The sequence below is a fragment of the Pungitius pungitius genome, chromosome 1 (assembly GCF_949316345.1).
Source record: "Pungitius pungitius chromosome 1, fPunPun2.1, whole genome shotgun sequence".
Lineage (NCBI taxonomy): Eukaryota > Metazoa > Chordata > Actinopteri > Perciformes > Gasterosteidae > Pungitius > Pungitius pungitius.
In genome coordinates this window covers 9,612,834-9,632,809 of record NC_084900.1, presented here as the reverse complement: position 1 = coordinate 9,632,809, position 19,976 = coordinate 9,612,834, and the positions used below count along the sequence as shown (strand labels likewise).

The window sequence follows — 19,976 nt, the reverse complement described above, 5'->3', positions numbered from 1 at the left end:
AGAATCTACGGGGCTCCAAAAACGTCTAAATTCTCTACATGCAGACTGTAAGCATGAGACTAACACAATGTAAGAGGATCACAAATATGTCACCAATTAGAGCAACACGGTTCTGGGTTTTTTTTTCCTGCTGCATTTCATGCTTTTCCCGCCTTTTGAAACATCACATCTGCAAAGGCGGCTTCACTCCGGGTGAAAGCGCTCTTTCTGCATCATGATGAATTGCTTTTCCTTGACACTGAACACAGCACGTCATTTATACGGCTGAGTACTTGTGCTGCAGCTCATGCTCAGGCAGTTCTGCCTTTAGAGATCAGACGGCGGGGACGACGGACGGCGAGTTGAAGAAAAAAAAAAAGAGGAGAGGGGACGAAATGTATTCTACAGCCTTGTTTTGAAGTCGGCAGCTCAGGGACGATCTCCGAAATACCGCCATACTGTAAACAGTTCTGGGACACACACACACAAAGCTCCATTAATGCATGGGCTTGTCCAGGCACAGCTGGCTGAGATGGAGAGAAGAAAGGCAGCAAGGGACAGATACACCAGATAACTGGTGGAAAATTGCAGGAATAGATACGCACTGTCAATCAAGGTACACTGCGTACTTCTGCCTGACAGGTGCTTTCTCTTTGTGGCGGTTTGCCCTGCTGTTTGTTCACTCCTTTTTCATCGTTGTTTGCCGGGGGGGGGGGCGAGGGAGGACAGCGAGACACTTTTATTAGTTTTCCCTTGAATATTCTGCTGATTAGTTTTGTTTCTGTCGGTCCCCGGCCATCGCTGCCCCTGGCAACCACACAGTCCTTGTGATAACTGGGATGCTGCATCGTACATCTGGCTTTCTCACAGAGACGCCGGGGACGTCGTTCATCAACGGATTCATCATCTCCGTTAGACTTGAAAAAGAGGTTGAATCATTTAAATGTCATTTTGTTCTGTCTGTAAATGATCATGGCGTGAGGGACTTTGGTCGTCGGGGCCCTGCTGGTTGAAGAGACAGATGTTGAAGATTTCTTTCGTTTACCTTCTTTATATTTCTACACAACTAAACTTAAAACTATGTTCTTTTTTTGCGATTACATGCAATTAACAGCTCTGGTTACTACAGTATTAAACACATTTCTAATCCTAAAATAAACTGCATCAAATTGTTTGATATAAAGTATTAAAATAAGAAACGCACATCAAGTACAAAAAGTGAAAGGAAACTTGCTCAACACCAACCAGATCCAAAATTGAAATGCCCCTCTATGCATCAATGATAACTATTCAATAAAACACGTGTCTTGGTGTGGAGGTTTTTAGTTCAACTAATGTTCATACATTTTAATTCATTATGAATAAATAATATTTTGCTCTTATCATCACTTATTTATTATAATTCGGAGGGAGGAAGTGTCCTGACTAGTTTCTCATAATGGACGGTGAATGGTACCGAGTTTGAGTCTTTGCGATCAAAATACGCTTCACTTTTCAACGCTCTATTCAACAAATCATAATTGATGAATTGAAGGTTAAGAGTGAGCTTGTAATAATGTTGTCAGACACTCGTATTAATAATAATGGAAACCTGTCAATAGATGTACGTGACCAAAATCTCAAACATTGTCCTCTTAAATACAACATAGGAAAATAAGGTCCAGGTTGAACAATGACCAAAGTTGACCAGAATTTACCAATACATTCTCCAAATTGGAGAATTTTCCTCTTTAGTTTAGCCGTCCCATGTGCAGCTTGGACCTGTTGACATTGAACTCCTGTCCTACTATACAAAGCCACCCCAGATGTGTAGGACGTCAAAGGCCACGATTCTTGTGGAAATCTTCATTTGAAGCTGTGTGTGTGTGTGTTAGTGTGTTTGTTTGTGTGTGTGTGGAGGTGTGGGGTGGTGTTGTTGAGAGGTTGTCGTCCACACACTTATGAGGCAGGAGTCAGACTGGTTTATTTCCGCGCTGGAGATGAAGCTCTCTTTGCCACACACACACACACACACACACACCTGTTGATGCTGGGCCTTATCTCGCTATTACCTTCCAACACGGAAGGCATTCAGCATAACTGACAATGTCCCCATCGTGGCAAGAAGCACTTTATCGTATCATTTGCATATTTTAATTACACTGCCGTGGAAGCTGGAAAACACGAGCTGCTGGGAGAACGTCTGTTATGTTGTTTCCCTTTTGATGGACGGGGGAGATCGCGTACAGCTGCGTGTGTGTGTGTTTTAGTGTGACGCACACACTGATCGGGTGAGTCAGCGAGGTTGAGGTCTGGTATCAATCTTGCAGCAGGGTGAAGAGACACTCTCACAGCATGAGGCCGTCTCTGTGATTTGAGGAGGAAGTTATCCGATTGAATAATGAATCCAGAACACCTTTTTTTTTCAGTGCAGCCTCACCCGCGCCGCGTCTCTCTGTTCACTTTGAGTCCCAGTTTAGCCGTAGCTGTCACTGCAGAACAGTTTGCATGGTGAACAAAAATAGATTCCAACGTCCCCATCGTGGGCTGGTAACTTCATAGACTGACTATCATAATAAAAAGCGGTCACAAAATGGCTAAATGAATTGATTATGTGAATGCCAGCTGAAGGAAACCAATACTCGGGTGAACTGCTCCATGCTGGCTTCATTCAGCGCCATGCAACCCGAGTGCTGCGTGCGGAGGTGTTACAGTATCTAGGCCAGCCCGGCGGGAGCTCCGCTGTGAAGTATTGCAGCATTTTGCCAGCGCGTAGTGGAATGGCAGAGGTCTACTTTTAGCTCCAGTGATGCACAGACACAACGGCCATTCACTGCACACCACAACGCTTCACACACACACACACACGCGCACATGCACATAAATATACAAATTAGTACTTACACACAAGCACACTCCGAGTGTATATCCATTCATTTTTGCTGTTTGTTTTGCACAGCTGCTGCTGGAGCAGTCATGGACAGCAGTTTGGGGATTCATTAGCTCTTGTTTCCCTCCTCCATTTTTTTTTTCTACCTCCATTTCTGTTTAAGGGGATTGTATAAACTGAATTTTCTGTAGAGTTGGACCACTTTAGGGATTTCTTTTCCTATTACCATCTTCTGGAGTCTGTCAGCTTACTCATTATGTTGAACACGAATACTGTGCTTCTCTGGTGGAGAAAGCTGAAGCCAAGTGATGTCATCATGGTTATCTCAGTTTGGTTTTTAAATGAAGTAAATGAAGTTGGAAAGTGGGTGCATGGAGTCTGAAATGTGTTTGCATCGACCAATAAATCATATTAACTTGGTTGAAAAATGTAGGATCCGGTGTCTTTGGAGCTTTTCTTATATGGGGAATAGCTGTCAGAATATGGTGTAATTCTCTAACGAGCAATAATATGTTTTAATTCCCCCACAGAAAACATCCATAGTTGTTATTCAAGTTTAATACAAAACGACACCTGGACTGTTGGAGTAGTTTCCTCTTAATTGACTGACAGTGCTGCGAAACAACACACAACTCAACAACAATCTATTTAGCTGATTTGTTGTCACCTGAGCTGATCATGTTCAACCACTTCAGTGCATATATTATGTGAGGACAGATAGTTATCCCTATAGATAGTTAGTTAGATGTATGACCACATAAAAGGTTACATATAAAGAATCACATGATTGGACAGGAGCAATATGTCAGAAACCAGCAGCTTGTGGCAGAGTAATGAACATCTCAAAGATCAGTACCAGACATATTTTAGACCAGGCGTCTTCAACTAAAATGTGAAGAGTTCCAGTTAGAGAAAATGTCTTGAAGCAAAGGTGCGTAAGATCATAGTGTGACTACTTAGTGTGATTGAATAGAGGAATAGAGTTGTATCAACATCTGCATGTAATTAATATACGACTAATAAATCAAATTTACGATTCGAAAAAAGAAAAAAAAATGGAAGATGAGCTTGACTTTCCCCTTTTCTGCTACACATTTGGACTTGACAGTCCCAGCTAATTATGAATAATAAATCTAAACACGTTTAAACAATTGAACGGTTTAATAGAATATATACATCCACTCTCCCACTTTTTTGGTAAGTGGGAGAATTAAGATTATGTTTTTCCTGCCGGGACCTGGGCCTGAATGCATCAGGGCCGTTCTCCTCACGTGGAGGAGCTCATTGCGCCTCATGATGACATTTCAACAGGTTCTAACCACATGAGACACTGGTTTAGTGCTGCAGTGAGAAGTATGAACAAAAAGGAGTCCGTCTGTTATGGATTAAATGCTCTGACGCTGTCCATTTGTTCCACATTTTTATCACCCGTCCCTTTCTCCGTCTCACTCGTCTTTTTCTCAAATTTTTCCTACCGTCTTTTTATTTGTATTTTACCGCTACTTCTCTCGTCGGTATGGAGACGATATCATCCTGCCTGGAATGCAAACACTCAATTGGTCGAGTGATATCAGGTGGGACGGTTTAACTCGAATGCAATTGGTCAGTGCTTTAGGCCACTTTTTGCCACGTTGAAAAGTGCGCTGTCACGTTTAAATCACAACAGTCTTTTTTTCTGCATCCGCATCCGGACCGCGGTCCGCCAGTTAGTGACCTCTGTTTTAGACCCTGGAATGTGGACTGAATGTTGGCATGAGGCAGGTCAAACCACACCGGGAGTCTCAAAAAAGTGCATATGACCGCATCACAGGAGTCTTTTTAGCCCGTGTCCATCACAGCGACCACTAGAAAACAATTACTGTAGCTTTGTACAGATGCTATCCACGCAGCCATACACATTACACCATGCTTTGTGTCCGATCTGGCCCATGGCGCCCCTATTTCACCCGCCATTACCCCCTGACTGGAAAGAAGCCCCCAGGGACGACAACACCCGAGGGAGCTGGATGACGGATCAACAGGAGTGCAGGGAAGGAAGAGATGAGGGAAATAATGAAGAAGTAATGAGACAGTGGAGATGAAGGCTTTGAGTTTCTGAGAGCGCCGCGCACAAACACACTCACACACACACACGCGTGTGAAAAGGTTCATGGTGCGAGTGTGTGATCAAGCAAGTGAGCTATTGCTCCTTGGGGGTTGTAAAAGTGTTCACAGGGCAACAAAACCTGATCGATAGACACACGGCGGCACTCTGTTAAGACCCTAGTTAAAGGAGGAGAGAGAAGTAGAAACCGGGCCCGTCTTTGCGTCCCTGTGGACACACAAATACACACACACCTGAAAATATACATATCACACCTGGACCTGTGACAAAAACAAGAGAAATCGCACTCCTCATGTGCTTAACACACACACTAACACATGGACGTGGATGTGCAGATTGAGGCTCTGAGAGTCGGTCGTGGGCACACACACACTCCTACTCTGCAGGGAGCTGGCCCGGTTTCTCTTTCACCAGCGTCCGCACACATTTTCTCTCTGGATGATCTGGGTGTTGTCGTACCACACGAGCACGGAGCAAACAGTATGACAACACGCGGCTCGAGACAACATCAAAACCCATTAATGCAAACACACACTCGTGCGTGTCCTCGACTTCTTCAAAGGGGGAGCGAGAGAGTGGCAAGGCTTGAAAGAAGCTCTGATGACAGTGCACCCGCTAACCACCAAAAACACACACACACACACACAGAATAGGACTTCAGAGGCTAATAACGCAACCCTAAAGACAAAAAACCTCGAAGATGCAAGGACTGAGCCTCAGAGGACTGAGGAGATCAAGCAAAGGCCGTCCGATGAAAAGGAAAATCTGTAAAAGAGAAAAGGATGAAATGGTCAAATAAGCTGATGGAAATCTGACAGAAAAGCATCATCTTTACTCTTTTATTGCTCACGACTTCATTTCCTTTTCCTTGTTGATTTGCCGTCACCTGGTGTTTTTTAGAAAAAGTGTTTTCTGCAAACACAATAGCGACAACTCTGTTTTGCTAATTGAATGCTTTTAAATTGGAAGCAGCAGCTAAAGGAAATGTTAGCACTAGCATTAGCGGTAGCTTCTTGCGCTATACAGGCTAACATCAATGTGCTAAAAACGACACGCAGTAAAGTTGGATTACATACAACCAATATTTTCTTCGTACGCAAGTAAGCAATTAGTTTTCCCCACAACATCTTCTGCCTTTTTAAAATGAGAGACATTTGCTAAGGGCGAGGTGACGGAGGTCTCACGTCCCACACTGCTTTTTGTTTTTCGGTACAGCGCATTAGACATATCCACACACTTCAAAACGTCCTGGCCAGCGTGAGGAAACATAATCAGTATCATTTCACAGTTAATTTGGTGGCCACAGCCAGGCAATAGTTCTTGAGAGGGCGATCGTTGCGTGATGCGGCAAAGGGTTTTGGTTGATCTGTGGACGGAGAGGTTTGCTGGGCTCATGGCAGTGGTACTCTGAGGCTGCACGTTTGACAACGGACTCTGTCCAACAGGCTGTCATCAGCTGCTTTAGAACCAGAGCTGTGTGTGCGTTTGTGTGTCCCGTGGAAAATGTGTGAGTCCAATCCATTATTCAGTTGCCCCAAGCCACCCACATCTGTTTGTGTCCCTGGACGACACACACACACACACTCACACACACTTTCTCCCCTTTGAAAGACAATAATTGCTATGCTGCCAACACACACACACACAGACCTCACGCAGAGAGCACTTGCACCCAGGCCAACCTCAAACAATGAAATTACACAGAATAAAGTGTGTAAGGAGCACAGTTTGTCATCCAGCAGCCCCACCGTTAAACAAATCATAATCACACGTATAGCTGCACCCAAAGTCACAGATGCACGCACCTAGAAATGCGCGCAAAAATTGTGTAAGATTCGTGTAAGAAGGCAGATAAGAGGCAAAATGTTGAATTGACGTTTAAAAGTGACTGTCAAAATGCACAAAATTAAATGGCATGCGAGCGCCTCTGGGTGTATGTGGGTGTGAATGCGTTTCCTGTTCCATGTGGGATGGAAGCAGAGGGGATGTATTTGCATTATTCCCGTCTTTGTGTGCTCACGTGTGTGTGTGTGTGTGTGTGTGTGAGAAAGAGAGGGAGGTGGAGAGAAAAGGAGGAAGTCTTCTCTCCTTTGATCAGTGTGTGAGTGTTTATTTGTATGCGTGTGTGCGTGCGTGCGTGTGTGTGTCTGCATGTGTGCGCGCGGCGCGTGCGGGCCAACCCCTGGTGTCTTGGAGGCAGATGAAACACTGCCTCTATCCGGGACTCACAGAACACCCACTATCCGTCCCACCTCCTCCTTTACTCCCTCTCCTAACCCCCCCCCCCCCCCAACCACCATTCCTCACCACAGCCATTTTAAAGGCTATTCATGTGGAGCCGAGCTTTCATCTGGTATCGCGCTGCTCTAACCAGCTCCTCTTGTTTTTTTTCCACGCCTTTTATCATATTATAGAGGAAGAGGAGGACGGGTGAAGTGGCCTGCTGCTGTACACTGACTCAGTAGGATAGACGCCGCGTGAAGGCGCCGGAAGGACGGCGGCTTTAGCTGTAACAAGACAACGTTGGGGGGGGTCTCTGCTGTCTCTCTGTGGCTGTGATTGGTTGCTTCTGTACATCATTCTTGTAAGAACGGTAACTGTAATGCAAAACATAGCAATAGGTGATCCATCTTTATGACTTTGCCCAGTAGTGATGAAAAGGTTCCCACATGTCGATATCTGGACACTGCTCCCGCAGTGTTGCAAGCAACTACTCTGACATAGAAGTAGAAGCGTCATCTTGCATCAATCAGCCTAATTGATGACCTCATTAGCACATTTGGTTATGTTTAATATATCATGGCGATTACAGCAAAGCATTAGGCAGCTTATTTGCCTCGTGTTTGTGCACGGCTTAATTAATGCACTCAGACATGCAGCTTGTTTGTGGCGTTTAAAGAGCAGCACAAAGCCATTAAATGCATGATGTGTTTACTGATATTTTAATAATGATACCTTTTTGTTTTTATGGATCACCTGGGATGATGAATATTCATCGGTTGGACATGCAGAATGAACAGAGAAATTATCATATTAATGGTGATTTTCTGACCTTCACTAAGTAGAAGCCTTTAGCACAAGATAAAATATCATCAAATATAATAGTGGATTTAATATAAATATGTTTGTGTAAAAAGGTGGTCAGGCAAACTTCAGTGAGAAGAAGTGACATCCTCCATTAGGTATCTTATTGTTCAGTATCATGTTTTGGCCACTAGGTGTCACTGTGTCTCATCCATTTGAGAAGTACCTTGTTCAGTGGCGGTGAGGTCGAGGCCAGGCTGTTAGAGATGAAACAATCCTGTTCCTGCTATTGTAATTCTTGCTATTGATTGTGTCTTTGAATCAAGGGGGTTATGTTTCCAGTTTGGTTAGTTTTTTTGTCTGCTTATCATCAGGTTTACTGATAAACCCACCGGCCGGATTTACATTGTTATCATTCCAGCGTACACATTTCATTCGCTGTATTATTTCCCACACAAACATTTATTACTGCTTGTATACTTAAACTTGCCACTACACCACAATACTTAACTCCTATGTCCTGAACCAAAGCCCACGGACACTAACATCTTTGTAACTAGCGACATAAATTCAATAGATAAAAAAAATAAATGTTTGTAAAAAAAAAAGAAATTGTGATAACAGTAATTGCGGCCAACAGCAGACAACAGACTTGTGTTTGGAAGGATCCAAACATTTGACTGTACACAAGTGTTTAACCTCCACTGTACAGGTTGAACGGATGACCTTTCCAGCCCATCTGCCTTTATTAAAGCTCTAATGAGTCGCATTAGGATCTGAGAGGCCGCCAGTTAATGGGCATTTAAACAGAAAAGATGTTCGTCTTGGGTGGAACAATCGAAGATACCGAGCAGTAATAATGAGAGGCAAATGTCAGAAAAGTTAAGCCATTATTACAACGCTCGGATGAATCAGCGGTTTTAGAGCGACTTTGATGAACGCTACAATTCCACAAGGGAAATTCCCTTTGCGAAAAGGATTTTGTGCCACTGGTAAAGACAATGAATGGAGATAAGAAATTGACCAAGTTTAAGTCAAGAAGATCAAAGTATTGAATAAGTTAGGGCTGTGCTTCCAGTGATGCATGCACAGATGTTCATGAAGTCAGTCATCATTACGTAACTGGATTAAGCATCTGCATTATCCAGCTGTTCCAATTGTCCACAAATCCCATGAAGGGACCAGAGTTCATTAGGTCTTAGTATGCTTTTATTTCCATTTCCCCCAGCAAGTATCTGTGTTCTTGAAACGTACAGTTTATCTCAAATGCATATCAATTTGTATGTATTTTCTTCTTTTTTTCCAAAGTAAGTAAAGTTTTTATAGTTTCAAAACAAGAGATCTCCATGGCAAAGAGAACATAATTAAATAAAAATAAACTGAAATGAGGTGTAAATATACCAATACAAGCTGAAGGGTAAGAGATTTCAAGAATATGGGATGACATACAAACTTTTCTTTAATATAGTTCTACTTTGAAAAGTTAAAATGTCCCCAAAGCTTTTTACTGTAAAAACCTCTCTGGATTCTGTTTTAAAATGTCATGCCATATAACACTATTGATAAGGGCAAAGAAGACATTGTACAATGCTCATCGCTTGTAATCCAGTAATGGGTGGGATTCCGATTAGCGTCACCTATATTCGCGGGCGTTTTTGCTGTCGGCGTCTTTGTGTGAAAGTCTCTGTTAACGCCATTAGACAGAGCTAACGCCATTAGGCCAGGAGCTGAAAAAAGCAATTTGGTCTCACTTCCTTTGCTGTCTCTGTGTTCCGTGTGTCAGTCGCACACACGCACACACACACTCCAACATATTTACTCTCATGCGATTCCTTCTCAGTCAGAAGCTGATTTACAGACCAAAGAAGGGAGCATTTGCCAGACAGATACTGAATACTAAAAGTACAGATATTAACATTGTCTTGTATCTCTTTCTTCTCCTCCCATCCCTGTATCTCTCCTTCTCCTATATCCTCCTTTCTTTGTTCTTTTCCCATCTGTCCTCGTCGTTCTTCCCTCACCTTCTTCCTACGTCCACTCTGTCCCTACGAACACCCAGGCTTCCTCAGCACAGGGGATCAGTCCGCTAAGGGGAACTACGGCCTGCTGGACCAGATTCAGGCGCTGCGCTGGCTCAACGAGAACATCGGCCACTTTGGCGGAGACCCGGATCGAATCACCATCTTCGGGTCCGGAGCTGGGGCGTCCTGCGTCAACCTCCTCATCCTCTCGCACCACTCGGAGGGTAATTTCACTTCTCTTTGTTTGCATTCGTCTTTGTCTGTCACAACATCATTTACTTGGTATTAATACAACGCCCAAAAAACCAAAAAGGAGGTTCCAGTATTTGTTGCATGTGGTGAAATCCAGGAATCATCAAGTCCTGTGATGTACGCTTGACACCTCTATCCCTCAAAGGAAAACGCTGCTTGTCCTCTGAACTGAAGAATTTAAGCGTCCATGTGGCGTGTGAGTGAGTCGGGGTTTGCTCCAGGTTGTTGTTGTTGTTGGTGTCCATGGAAGGTAAATAACACCGGAGCTCCAAACATTTCCCCACATCGCCGGACTTGTGCTCCGTTAACGGCCCACCGCTCTGCAGCTCAGAGGCTCTACCTCCATCCGTCTGACCCCATGCTCCCCATTACCAACAACACACCCCCCGGGGGCTAAGTGTTAACACCAAACCACCGGCGGTAAGCGGCCCACGGACCGACCGGCTTTGATCTCAAACGAGATCCGAGCGGCCAAGCGGTCACGCACCCGCCGCCTTTGATCAAGCTGTCCTTGAAGCTCTCCTCCTCCGGTCCTAACTTCTCTGTTCTGTACACTGCTCAAGGAGTCACCCTCAATATCTCACCCCGGTGTTCATTTTCTGCCTCACACGTTCAACACAAACCACACAGGACAGAAACGGGGAAGAAATGGTGGGTGAGGAGAAAGCGAGAGATTAGAGAGAGTGTGTTCACACATCCACGCATCTGTTTTAATAACCGCTCTGTGTGTGTGTGTGTGTGTGTGTGTGTGTGTGTGTGTCTCTCTCAGGTCTCTTACCTTGACTCATTCTATGCCTTGAGAACAGATATGTTTACCTTCATAGATTGTGTGTGACTGTCTGTGTTCATCTAGCACTGATTACCACTGACGTGTACTAACCCTTCATATTAACCCATGCACACTTATCCTTTCTCCTGTGTTGGCAGGTGATCCACTTAACAGTAAAAAACACATAAGAGCCCAATTGGTATATTATTATATCATGATGACAGTGGTCTAATAGAAAACCTGCTTCCTGCCTTTAACTCTTAAGAAGCACTGTGAATTGGTTTCATTTTTGAATAAAGAAAAAAAAGTTACGTGAAAGGAAAGAATAATGGCCCTATACCACTCTTGTACGTGCATTAATAGTAAAAGTGTTTGGTAATTGATGTTTAGACATTCTTTTATCCAAAAGCCATCCATGCCTGTTTGTTTTTTTAGATAGTGACCAGAACTGTTGTTAGTTATTGTTCATTTTGGGGAGGGACCCTAACGGTTGGGAAAGCCTGTATTAACCCCTTGTCTCCTGTTGTTGACAACCACCCCCCCTCACACCGCCACCAGTCCATTCTCATGCCTCCGCTTTGTCATCACCCCATCGCCGCCGTCACCATCCTCGTCTTCGTCAGCATCTAACATCGGCCCTAAAGGCGCCGCCTGTCTGTCATTCTCCCCACTCCTCCCCCGCCCGGGGATAACAGGTAAGGAGTCCGTCATCCCCGCCCTTAGAGGGACACCAATCATGTCGACAACGCCGCGTCACAGATGAAGCCCCGGGCAGCGGGGCCTAGCGAGATGGATGGCGTGATGGGAGTGTCAGTGAGGATGGAGAGAGCGGTCGTTAGTGACAGTGATTTGATGGAGGGCAGGGAAACATACAGGGGACGACAGTATCCATGGTGCCTCGCGTTTAAAGGGGCCGCAGGGTGGGTGATCGCATTGTTGAGGGAGGCCGAGTAAAAGAACAGACAAAGCTGGGACGTGGCTTATCAGAAAAAAGGAAGCCGCCAAATGTACGGCGCGGGGAAGGCGACGCTGGGAACAAATGGAACAATCCCCCCCTGCCAGCCGTCTCTTAGTCTGCCCCCCCCCCCTGACTCCCTCAGTACAGATATGTAGGTATAGCTGTTTCCAAGCTACTTTTTACTACTATTGATTTCCCAGGGAGCGGTGGCGCCGCGGCTCTGCCTAATAATTAACTGACCAATCGTTCAGCCCGAGAGACGGGAGGAGAAAAGAGGGGAAAAAGGAGAGTGAGAGGAAACGAGTGAGGCAGGCGGCCTCCTAACGAGCCACTTGAGTGTTTCAAACGGCAGCGAGGAGGAGACGGGGAGTTGGAGAGACTAAGCTAGAGAGAGAGAGAGAGAGTCCGACAGAAGAAACAGCCAGCACAAGAAAAGAGGGAAATGGACGTATCAGATGAGCTTATCCCCGGTCTTGCGTCGGCTTCTTATTTCATTGGCGCTATAACGTGCTGTCATTCTAGTATGACGACATCACAGCGCCGTCTTGCCTGCAAAAGTGCAACTAATGGGGCAATGTAGACATCAGACCACCTGGTTGCATTTTCAATGTTCACATTTACATATGCATGCACTGATACCCCATCTGTCCTCTCAGGTCTGTTCCACAGGGCCATCGCCCAGAGTGGAACCGCCATCTCCAGCTGGTCCGTCAACTACCAGCCCCTGAAGTACACAAAGATCCTGGCCCGGAAGGTGGGCTGCACCTACACCGAGACCGCTGACCTGGTTGACTGCTTGAGGCGCAAGAACTTCAGGGAGCTGGTGGACCAGGACATCCAGCCAGCGCGATACCACATCGCCTTCGGCCCGGTGGTGGACGGAGACGTGGTGCCCGACGACCCCGAGATCCTCATGCAGCAGGTGAGGCTCGGCTACCAGGGTCTCACGTGTCACATGTCAGATGTGGCTCAGACGTTTTGGGTTTTGGGGTTTTTGGTGGAGGCGTCTCGAGGCGTCTCGGGACGGAAACATTTAAAAGCTGCAGTGAACTCGCATCCTTAAACACATTTCCGCGGTGGCGTATTCTGGACCATGGCTCACAACATTGTTTGCTTTTGAGCTTGTGCATACCAACCGTTTTCCACAGTTTGAGCGTGTGTGTGAGCAGTCCAATCAATCACTGATTCTCTGTTCTGGGCCCCCACTAAGTCACACCGTATCCCCCCACAGAGTGAAGAAAAGAAAAAAAAAAGAATAAGAGTGTGACTTAGTTTTCCATCTAGTAGAGTAGCCACATCTTGGAGCCTTTAATGTGTAATGAACTAGATCATTGCTTACATTTTCCTCAGCACCTACAGCTTATATTGTTTGGCACCTTTTGATGGATCACAACATTTCTGATGAACATGGGGCAGTATTACAGTAGATCATTAGACTACTTGACTCTTGGTGGTCAAGTAGTTCTGGTGGTTCCACCAGTACAAGTTAGTTATACATAAAAGATGCAGATTTCTATTTTATCCCATTAAATTCTGCACTTAACATGTTCTTCCCCTATTTTGCCACCAGGGGGAGTTCCTGAACTATGACATCCTTATAGGAGTGAACCAAGGAGAGGGACTGAAGTTTGTGGACGACAGCGAGGACAACGACGGCATCTCAGCGGCCGCATTCGACTACACCATCTCCAACTTTGTTGACAACCTCTATGGCTACCCTGAGGGTGAGGATTGCCACCATTAAATCCCTTTCAGGCTTTAATGTCCTCCACATTATGTCATCTGCCGTCTCTCAGATGACAGAACTTGACAGTGTCATTGTTTTTTTATGCTTATTAATAGTCCCAGTGGCATGAATCGTCCTGGAGTCAGTACACATTAAACTGAATTAAAAGGATACATTACCATAATGAGAAATAAACAGCCTGAATCATTATCACAGCACAATAATGACCCAAACACATAAGACATAAGATAAACATGTTTCCTGATCCTTAAAATACACGCTCACACAAACAACATTTTTTGATCATTTGATGTTATCGTGTATTCTGGACTTCAAATACATCAACAGATACTAATCAAATATGTCTAAATATATAATAAGTCTTTGCAACATCATGTGGACAGAGAATTAGAAAAGAACCAATATGTGAGCTCAGCCCAAGTGAATCAACCAAGACGAGCATACTAAAGAGATTGCCTCTCCTTGAGATTATCTTTCACCACGGTGGGTCTGTGCTCTGGCCTTTGAGGCTCCGTGGGCTCTAACGCTGCCTCTCATCAAGCCCCAGGCAGCCGGCTCCCAATCACAGCGCTGTTGTTCATAACGGATCAGCCCGCAAAGCCCTCGCAGCGGGCCGCCTTCAAAATACAGACACGTTTGGATAATGCGGCCTTTGCTTCCTCTCAAGTGCCTGTCACTCACTCACTCCGTCGGGGCATATTTCTCTCTTTTGCCCTTTTGTGTCGCTCAGTCTGTCCGTTCGGCTTCTCTCTCAGCTCTATCTGTTTATCTGTCACACGTTCATACAAACTCCAACGCCTTTCTTTTCTCCCTATTTCAGTCATTCCTGTTCCACCACCACCTGCTCTGAAGGTCTTGACCACAGTTACCATGTGTCTCCACTTCCCTCTTAACGCATCATATTTCTTTCTCTTTGTCTTCCCCTTTTCCTCTCCCGCGTCTTATCCTTCAGGCAAAGACATCCTGAGGGAGACCATTAAATTCATGTACACGGACTGGGCGGACAGGGACAATGGCGACATGCGCAGGAAGACACTCCTAGCCCTGTTTACGGACCACCAGTGGGTGGCGCCCGCAGTGGCCACCGCCAAACTCCACGCAGAGTTTCAGTCGCCGGTTTACTTCTACACGTTCTACCACCACTGCCAGACGGAGACGCGTCCCGAGTGGGCCGATGCAGCCCACGGAGATGAGATACCGTACGTGTTCGGCGTTCCCATGATCGGTGCTACAGATCTGTTCCCGTGCAACTTCTCTAAGAATGACGTGATGTTGAGCGCCGTGGTCATGACCTACTGGACCAACTTCGCCAAAACCGGGTAAGATTTCATTGCACAATGCCATGATAAGTTTGGTTTTAGCTGTAGTGTGGCTGTACGATACACTAGTGCAGGGCTGGTCGAAATAGATCAAAGGCAGTGCCAGTAAATGCCTGCCATTGATAAAAAACAATCACGTCCCACATGCGCGGTCAACCACGGGAGCTAACTGAAAACTAATGCTAATGCTAACTAGCAATCACTGCTAACTAACGCAAAGCAACCCAGGCTGACTCCAATCAGTGCAAGACCAAGAGCGTGTGGAATGGTTATGACGGATCCCTCCTTCTGACAGATGAGAGGATTGTTGTTTTTTAATATCGACTCGTTTTGCGCTGACGGTGTGCAGCGCAGTTTGTCCGTTTGGTTACCTCTAGTCGTCCTCTGATGGAAGGGGGGGGTTGATCGCCATGACTTGGTCAGTTGAAAAGTTGCTTCTGAGCCGTAAAAGTGTGGGCACCCCTGGTCTAGTGCCTTTGAACTTATAGAAAGGTTGTTCTCATCTCATGTGTAATTGATATTTTTATGGAAACGCCATATGACAATTAAAACCTTAACTGAGATGTCCCCTCTGTCCTCCATTAGGGACCCCAACCTGCCAGTCCCTCAGGACACCAAGTTCATTCACACCAAACCCAACCGCTTTGAAGAGGTAATCTGGACCAAGTTCAACTCGAAGGATAAGCAGTACCTGCACATTGGATTAAAACCCCGTGTCAGAGACAACTACAGGGCTAACAAGGTGGCCTTTTGGCTGGAATTAGTCCCCCACCTCCATAGTTTACATGAGGAGCTCTTCCCCACCACAACCCGCTCTCCAGCAGGCCCGGGCCACGTCACCCCCAGATCGGGCCGCGGCCCAACCCGTCACCCTTACCCCACCTTTGCCTCTGATCCGGACCTCGACGGTTCAGAGCGTCCGCGACCGGAAATCTTCCCCGGAGACACCCGGGACTACTCCACCGAGCTGAGCGTGACGGTCGCCGTGGGGGCGTCGCTCCTCTTCCTCAACATCCTGGCATTCGCTGCCCTTTACTACAAGCGCGACAAGCGGCACGAGATGCGGCGCCACCGGCTGTCACCCCAACGCGGCGGGACGGCCAACGACCTGGCTCACAGCCAAGAGGAGGAGATCATGTCCCTGCAGATGAAGCACTCCGAGCACGACTCTCACCACGACATGGAGCCCCTCCGGCCCCACGATATCCTACGGCCCGCCTGCCCGCCTGACTACACGCTGGCGCTGCGCCGGGCCCCCGACGACGTGCCCCTAATGACACCCAACACCATCACCATGATCCCCAGTACCATCACCAGCATGCAGCCTCTTCATGCCTTCAACACCTTCCCCTCTACCGGCCACAACAACACCCTGCCCCATCCCCACTCCACCACCAGGGTATAGTGGGGACTAGCACGACACAGCGCCACCTTAGGACCAGGGAGAGTGGCTCTGCTGCTTATCTAGAAGGGAGGCCCCTGGATGTGGGTCCATGTTCTCTTCTCCTATTCACTTTCTCCACAAACAACTCCACCTCCTCCATCGTGCGCTGTCAAACTCAACAGCTCCACCGGTGTCGTGTGGAGAAGCAACTGAACTGCATGGCAGCAGGTGATCCGTTCGGGGGTGATTTAGATTGTTCAACGATCCGGTTTTCAAAGGTATGCCGTTTCCAGACTAAAGCCCCCTGAGACTACGCTGAAAGACAAATGCCTTTTGGCCCTTGAGGTTTTCTTCCTCTTCTTATTTTCTCTCCCTGGTGTGCTACGTGCATTTATCGATCTCTTTTCTACATCTCTGTCTTATCCCTGCTTTGTTCCTCTCATTCATGGGATTATTTCTCTCTCCCCTGCGCTCCTTTGCTCCAGGGACTCACAAGGTACCTGTAGGATGGGGCCACCAGTAATCATATAGCTAGGAAAACGTCGATATCTGATACTGTCATTGTACCAGCATTCTTGGTGCCAAGTATGTACTACTGTGTTTGCTTTTCATCGAGGGAGAAAAAAACAAAAGAAAATCCTTGAGTATTCCTATTTACTGTCAATTAACAGATGCTGTGTGTTCTCATGACAAAGTGCCAAACTGGCCCTCGATTGTGTTGATTTTTTTTCTTTATTTCATGTTTTTCTGTTCAAGCATTTGTTTAGTTGTTGTTTTTTGTGGAAAGATCTTTTGCTGAAAATATAGATATAGAGAAATGATATTATATATAGTTATATATAAATGTGTACAAAGGAGAAAGTATATAAAGGGTTTTTCTCAGTGGGGATCTATGCATGAATTATTTTTCAAGATGATGACAAGGGTGGGTGGGGGGGGGAGGACATTGTTTCTGCCAATGCACGTTTCCCTAATCTAATCAAATCATATCAGCTCTGGATATCTTGGTTTATTTTTGAGAACTCACAGGACAAGAACATCACGGAAAATCCCCCCAAATTGTCTCTACCTTCCAACACGCATTTATTAAACAGATCATCTCAAATCCCATAAGATGTTGATCAACTCTGGACATACTCTTCCATTCATTCTCTCCTACGTGGTGTTAATTAGATCTTTTTCTCCAACCAGGTGACGCCGCAAGCCCATCGTGCAGTAGCTACTTTCTGTCTGTTTGGAGGTGATCGCGTTTTAGGGTGCGGAAAGTACAAAACCTGTTGTTGTAGCTCCACTGAACAGAACTATTTTTGTATTTCATTGAGGGAGACAAACAAGGCAGACGGCCTTTGCTATTTTAAGTACACGTTCTCCTGTGTGCCTGCCTGAGTGTGTGTGTTTGGGGGGGGTGTGATGTCAGAGATATGTCACATTGGCGTAGGTGGGCCACCTAAGCGATAGAAATGCATACACAACCCCCCCCCCCCCCGCCCCCTCGTACAAACTGCAAAACAAGTCCTCCCCCTCCCCCCTCCTCAATATCAACCTTCCTTCTCTTGGGTCTGTTAGTACACTACCTTTTTATTTGAGAGTGACGCTCATATTGCAGAGATCAAATCCCCGCTGTGAGCACCAAACCTCTGAACACCTGACTACACTGTGTCAGATTCTAGACAAATTTCTGACCTCAGTTAAGCTGTGCTAATGTCCTCACATTCAAGGGTAAGTTCACAAAGCTAGTGACTTTTTTTGGGGGAAGCTCATTAGTTGTATATTAAAACTAAGCACACTGAGGGTAACCGGTGGGGCTCGGCGGCTGCGACGCGGAGCTGCAACATAAAAACAGCGCTCATATCTCCCAAACAGGGTGAAAGCCACAACTGCTGTTTCAGATTCTGTGTTTTCCTCTTTGGGGGAGAATGTGCAGGCCTTTAGCTCAGCGATGCCCCACTCCACCTCCCTGAGATTCTCTGCTAGGGGTTTTACACATTGGACGATGGTGTTGTTTGAGCCCACAGGAACACACGGTAGCCTACGTGCAGTATGGGGGATATTAGTCACTGGTGCTGTCTTTGCTTGTGCTCTAGCTATAGCCTGTTTGTTTTCTATTTTATAACTGCCTAACAGGAAGGGTGGGGAGGTACAGAAGGGAGAGAAATACACCTGGCAGCTCCTGTCAGAGATTTTGTACGCCCTCTGAAAGGGAAATGTGCACAATGTAAAAGAGCGTTCTGCGGGTGAATAAATGCAGTGGAACCGATGATGGACAGCAAGGCAAGAAAAGGTGCACGCTGTGGAAAAGAGACTTTGGGAGGAGATTGGAAAAACACTCGGCCTTAAATGTAGAAAACGGAAAGGAAAATGCGGAGATTCAAAGGCATGGTCATCTTTCTACCCACAATGTCTGCCAGGAGGAAACCTACCTTATCTGCCCTACGGAGGATCAAACATCCTGTCCGATGTCCGACCAGACACACGTGAACCCTTTTGTACGGGTTCCTGTGGATGAGGAGGCAGCGAGGGGTTGTGAGGTAAACCTCACCACAGCACAGCAACAATGAAACCACCAGAGGAGAAAACTCTAACAAGGTATTTAGTTCTTTTACCCTGTCTATTTTATAAGCAAACACTGGAGGGAGACATTACGGCTGCTCCACTGCGGGAACTGAATGTGTGAAGAGAAATACCAAACTGGGTGGCCGGACAGAGACAGTAACGCAACATCTGGAAGAGGATCAAAACTGTACATTTTTAAGTGTAAGAATCCAACAGACAAAATATTTGTAAATATTTGTTAGTTTTTCTTTTTTTCGTGAATGAATGAAATGCCTATTTTGTGACAACAAAAGACAACAGGTGCAGTTTGCCACAGAAAATGGCTGCAAGCTGGAGGTTTAAAACTGCTTCCCATTAATAACTTACTAAATTACATTTTCTTCCCTCTTGCCTCGCATCGTCCACAATTGCCAAGGCATCCTGTAGCATCATGATTCCTTACCAAGAAATTCACTGTGACAGAAATGCATCATCACTCCAGAGATGCTGAAGTTAACTTTTGCTTGTTTCCAATGGAAGGATTTTATGGATTTTAGTCCATGGAACAACTTGTGTTCCATAATTTCTTTTTCTCTTGAAATGTACCATGTGATCCAACTATACTGCAGATAAGAGACTAAGAGCCGGGACAAATGTCAGCTTTGACGGGCTGTCTGACGTAATGGTGTGAAGGTGTGGGGGCTCGGCCTGTGATTCCTGGTCAGGATTTCTAAACTGAGACACTAAAAACAAAGTAGGGCCAAATAAATATCCGTCCATTCCAAATGTAGCTGTATTTATATGTAGCTACTTAATTACAGGTGGGATGGATGTGAGGGCTTTTACACCATACGATGCCTCATGGAGAAATAAAATCACACAGGACTTTTTGCCTCCACACACTGTGTTGTATTGCGGTGAAGGAGGTAGTGTGGACCTTACAGTGATGGGAAGGACAACTGGAGAGTTTCACGCTTGCAGCCGTTGAGACGGGATGAAATGCATCTGCGAAAAGTCC

General features: G+C 45.9%; 1 protein-coding gene across 3 annotated transcripts in view; it reads left to right on the top strand.

Moving 5' to 3' along the window:
- nlgn2a (neuroligin 2a) overlaps positions 1-19,913 on the top strand; it is a 140,572-nt gene extending 120,659 nt beyond the window's left edge. For all 3 annotated transcript variants that reach the window (XM_037480921.2, XM_037480920.2, XM_037480922.2), the window contains 5 exons: positions 10,036-10,221; positions 12,633-12,898; positions 13,547-13,700; positions 14,676-15,042; positions 15,628-19,913. In XM_037480921.2, the coding sequence (XP_037336818.1) occupies positions 10,036-10,221; positions 12,633-12,898; positions 13,547-13,700; positions 14,676-15,042; positions 15,628-16,447 (1,793 nt within the window). In that variant the 3' untranslated portion in view covers positions 16,448-19,913. The remainder of the gene's footprint in view (positions 1-10,035; positions 10,222-12,632; positions 12,899-13,546; positions 13,701-14,675; positions 15,043-15,627) is intronic.
- The last annotated feature ends 63 nt before the right edge of the window (positions 19,914-19,976 follow it).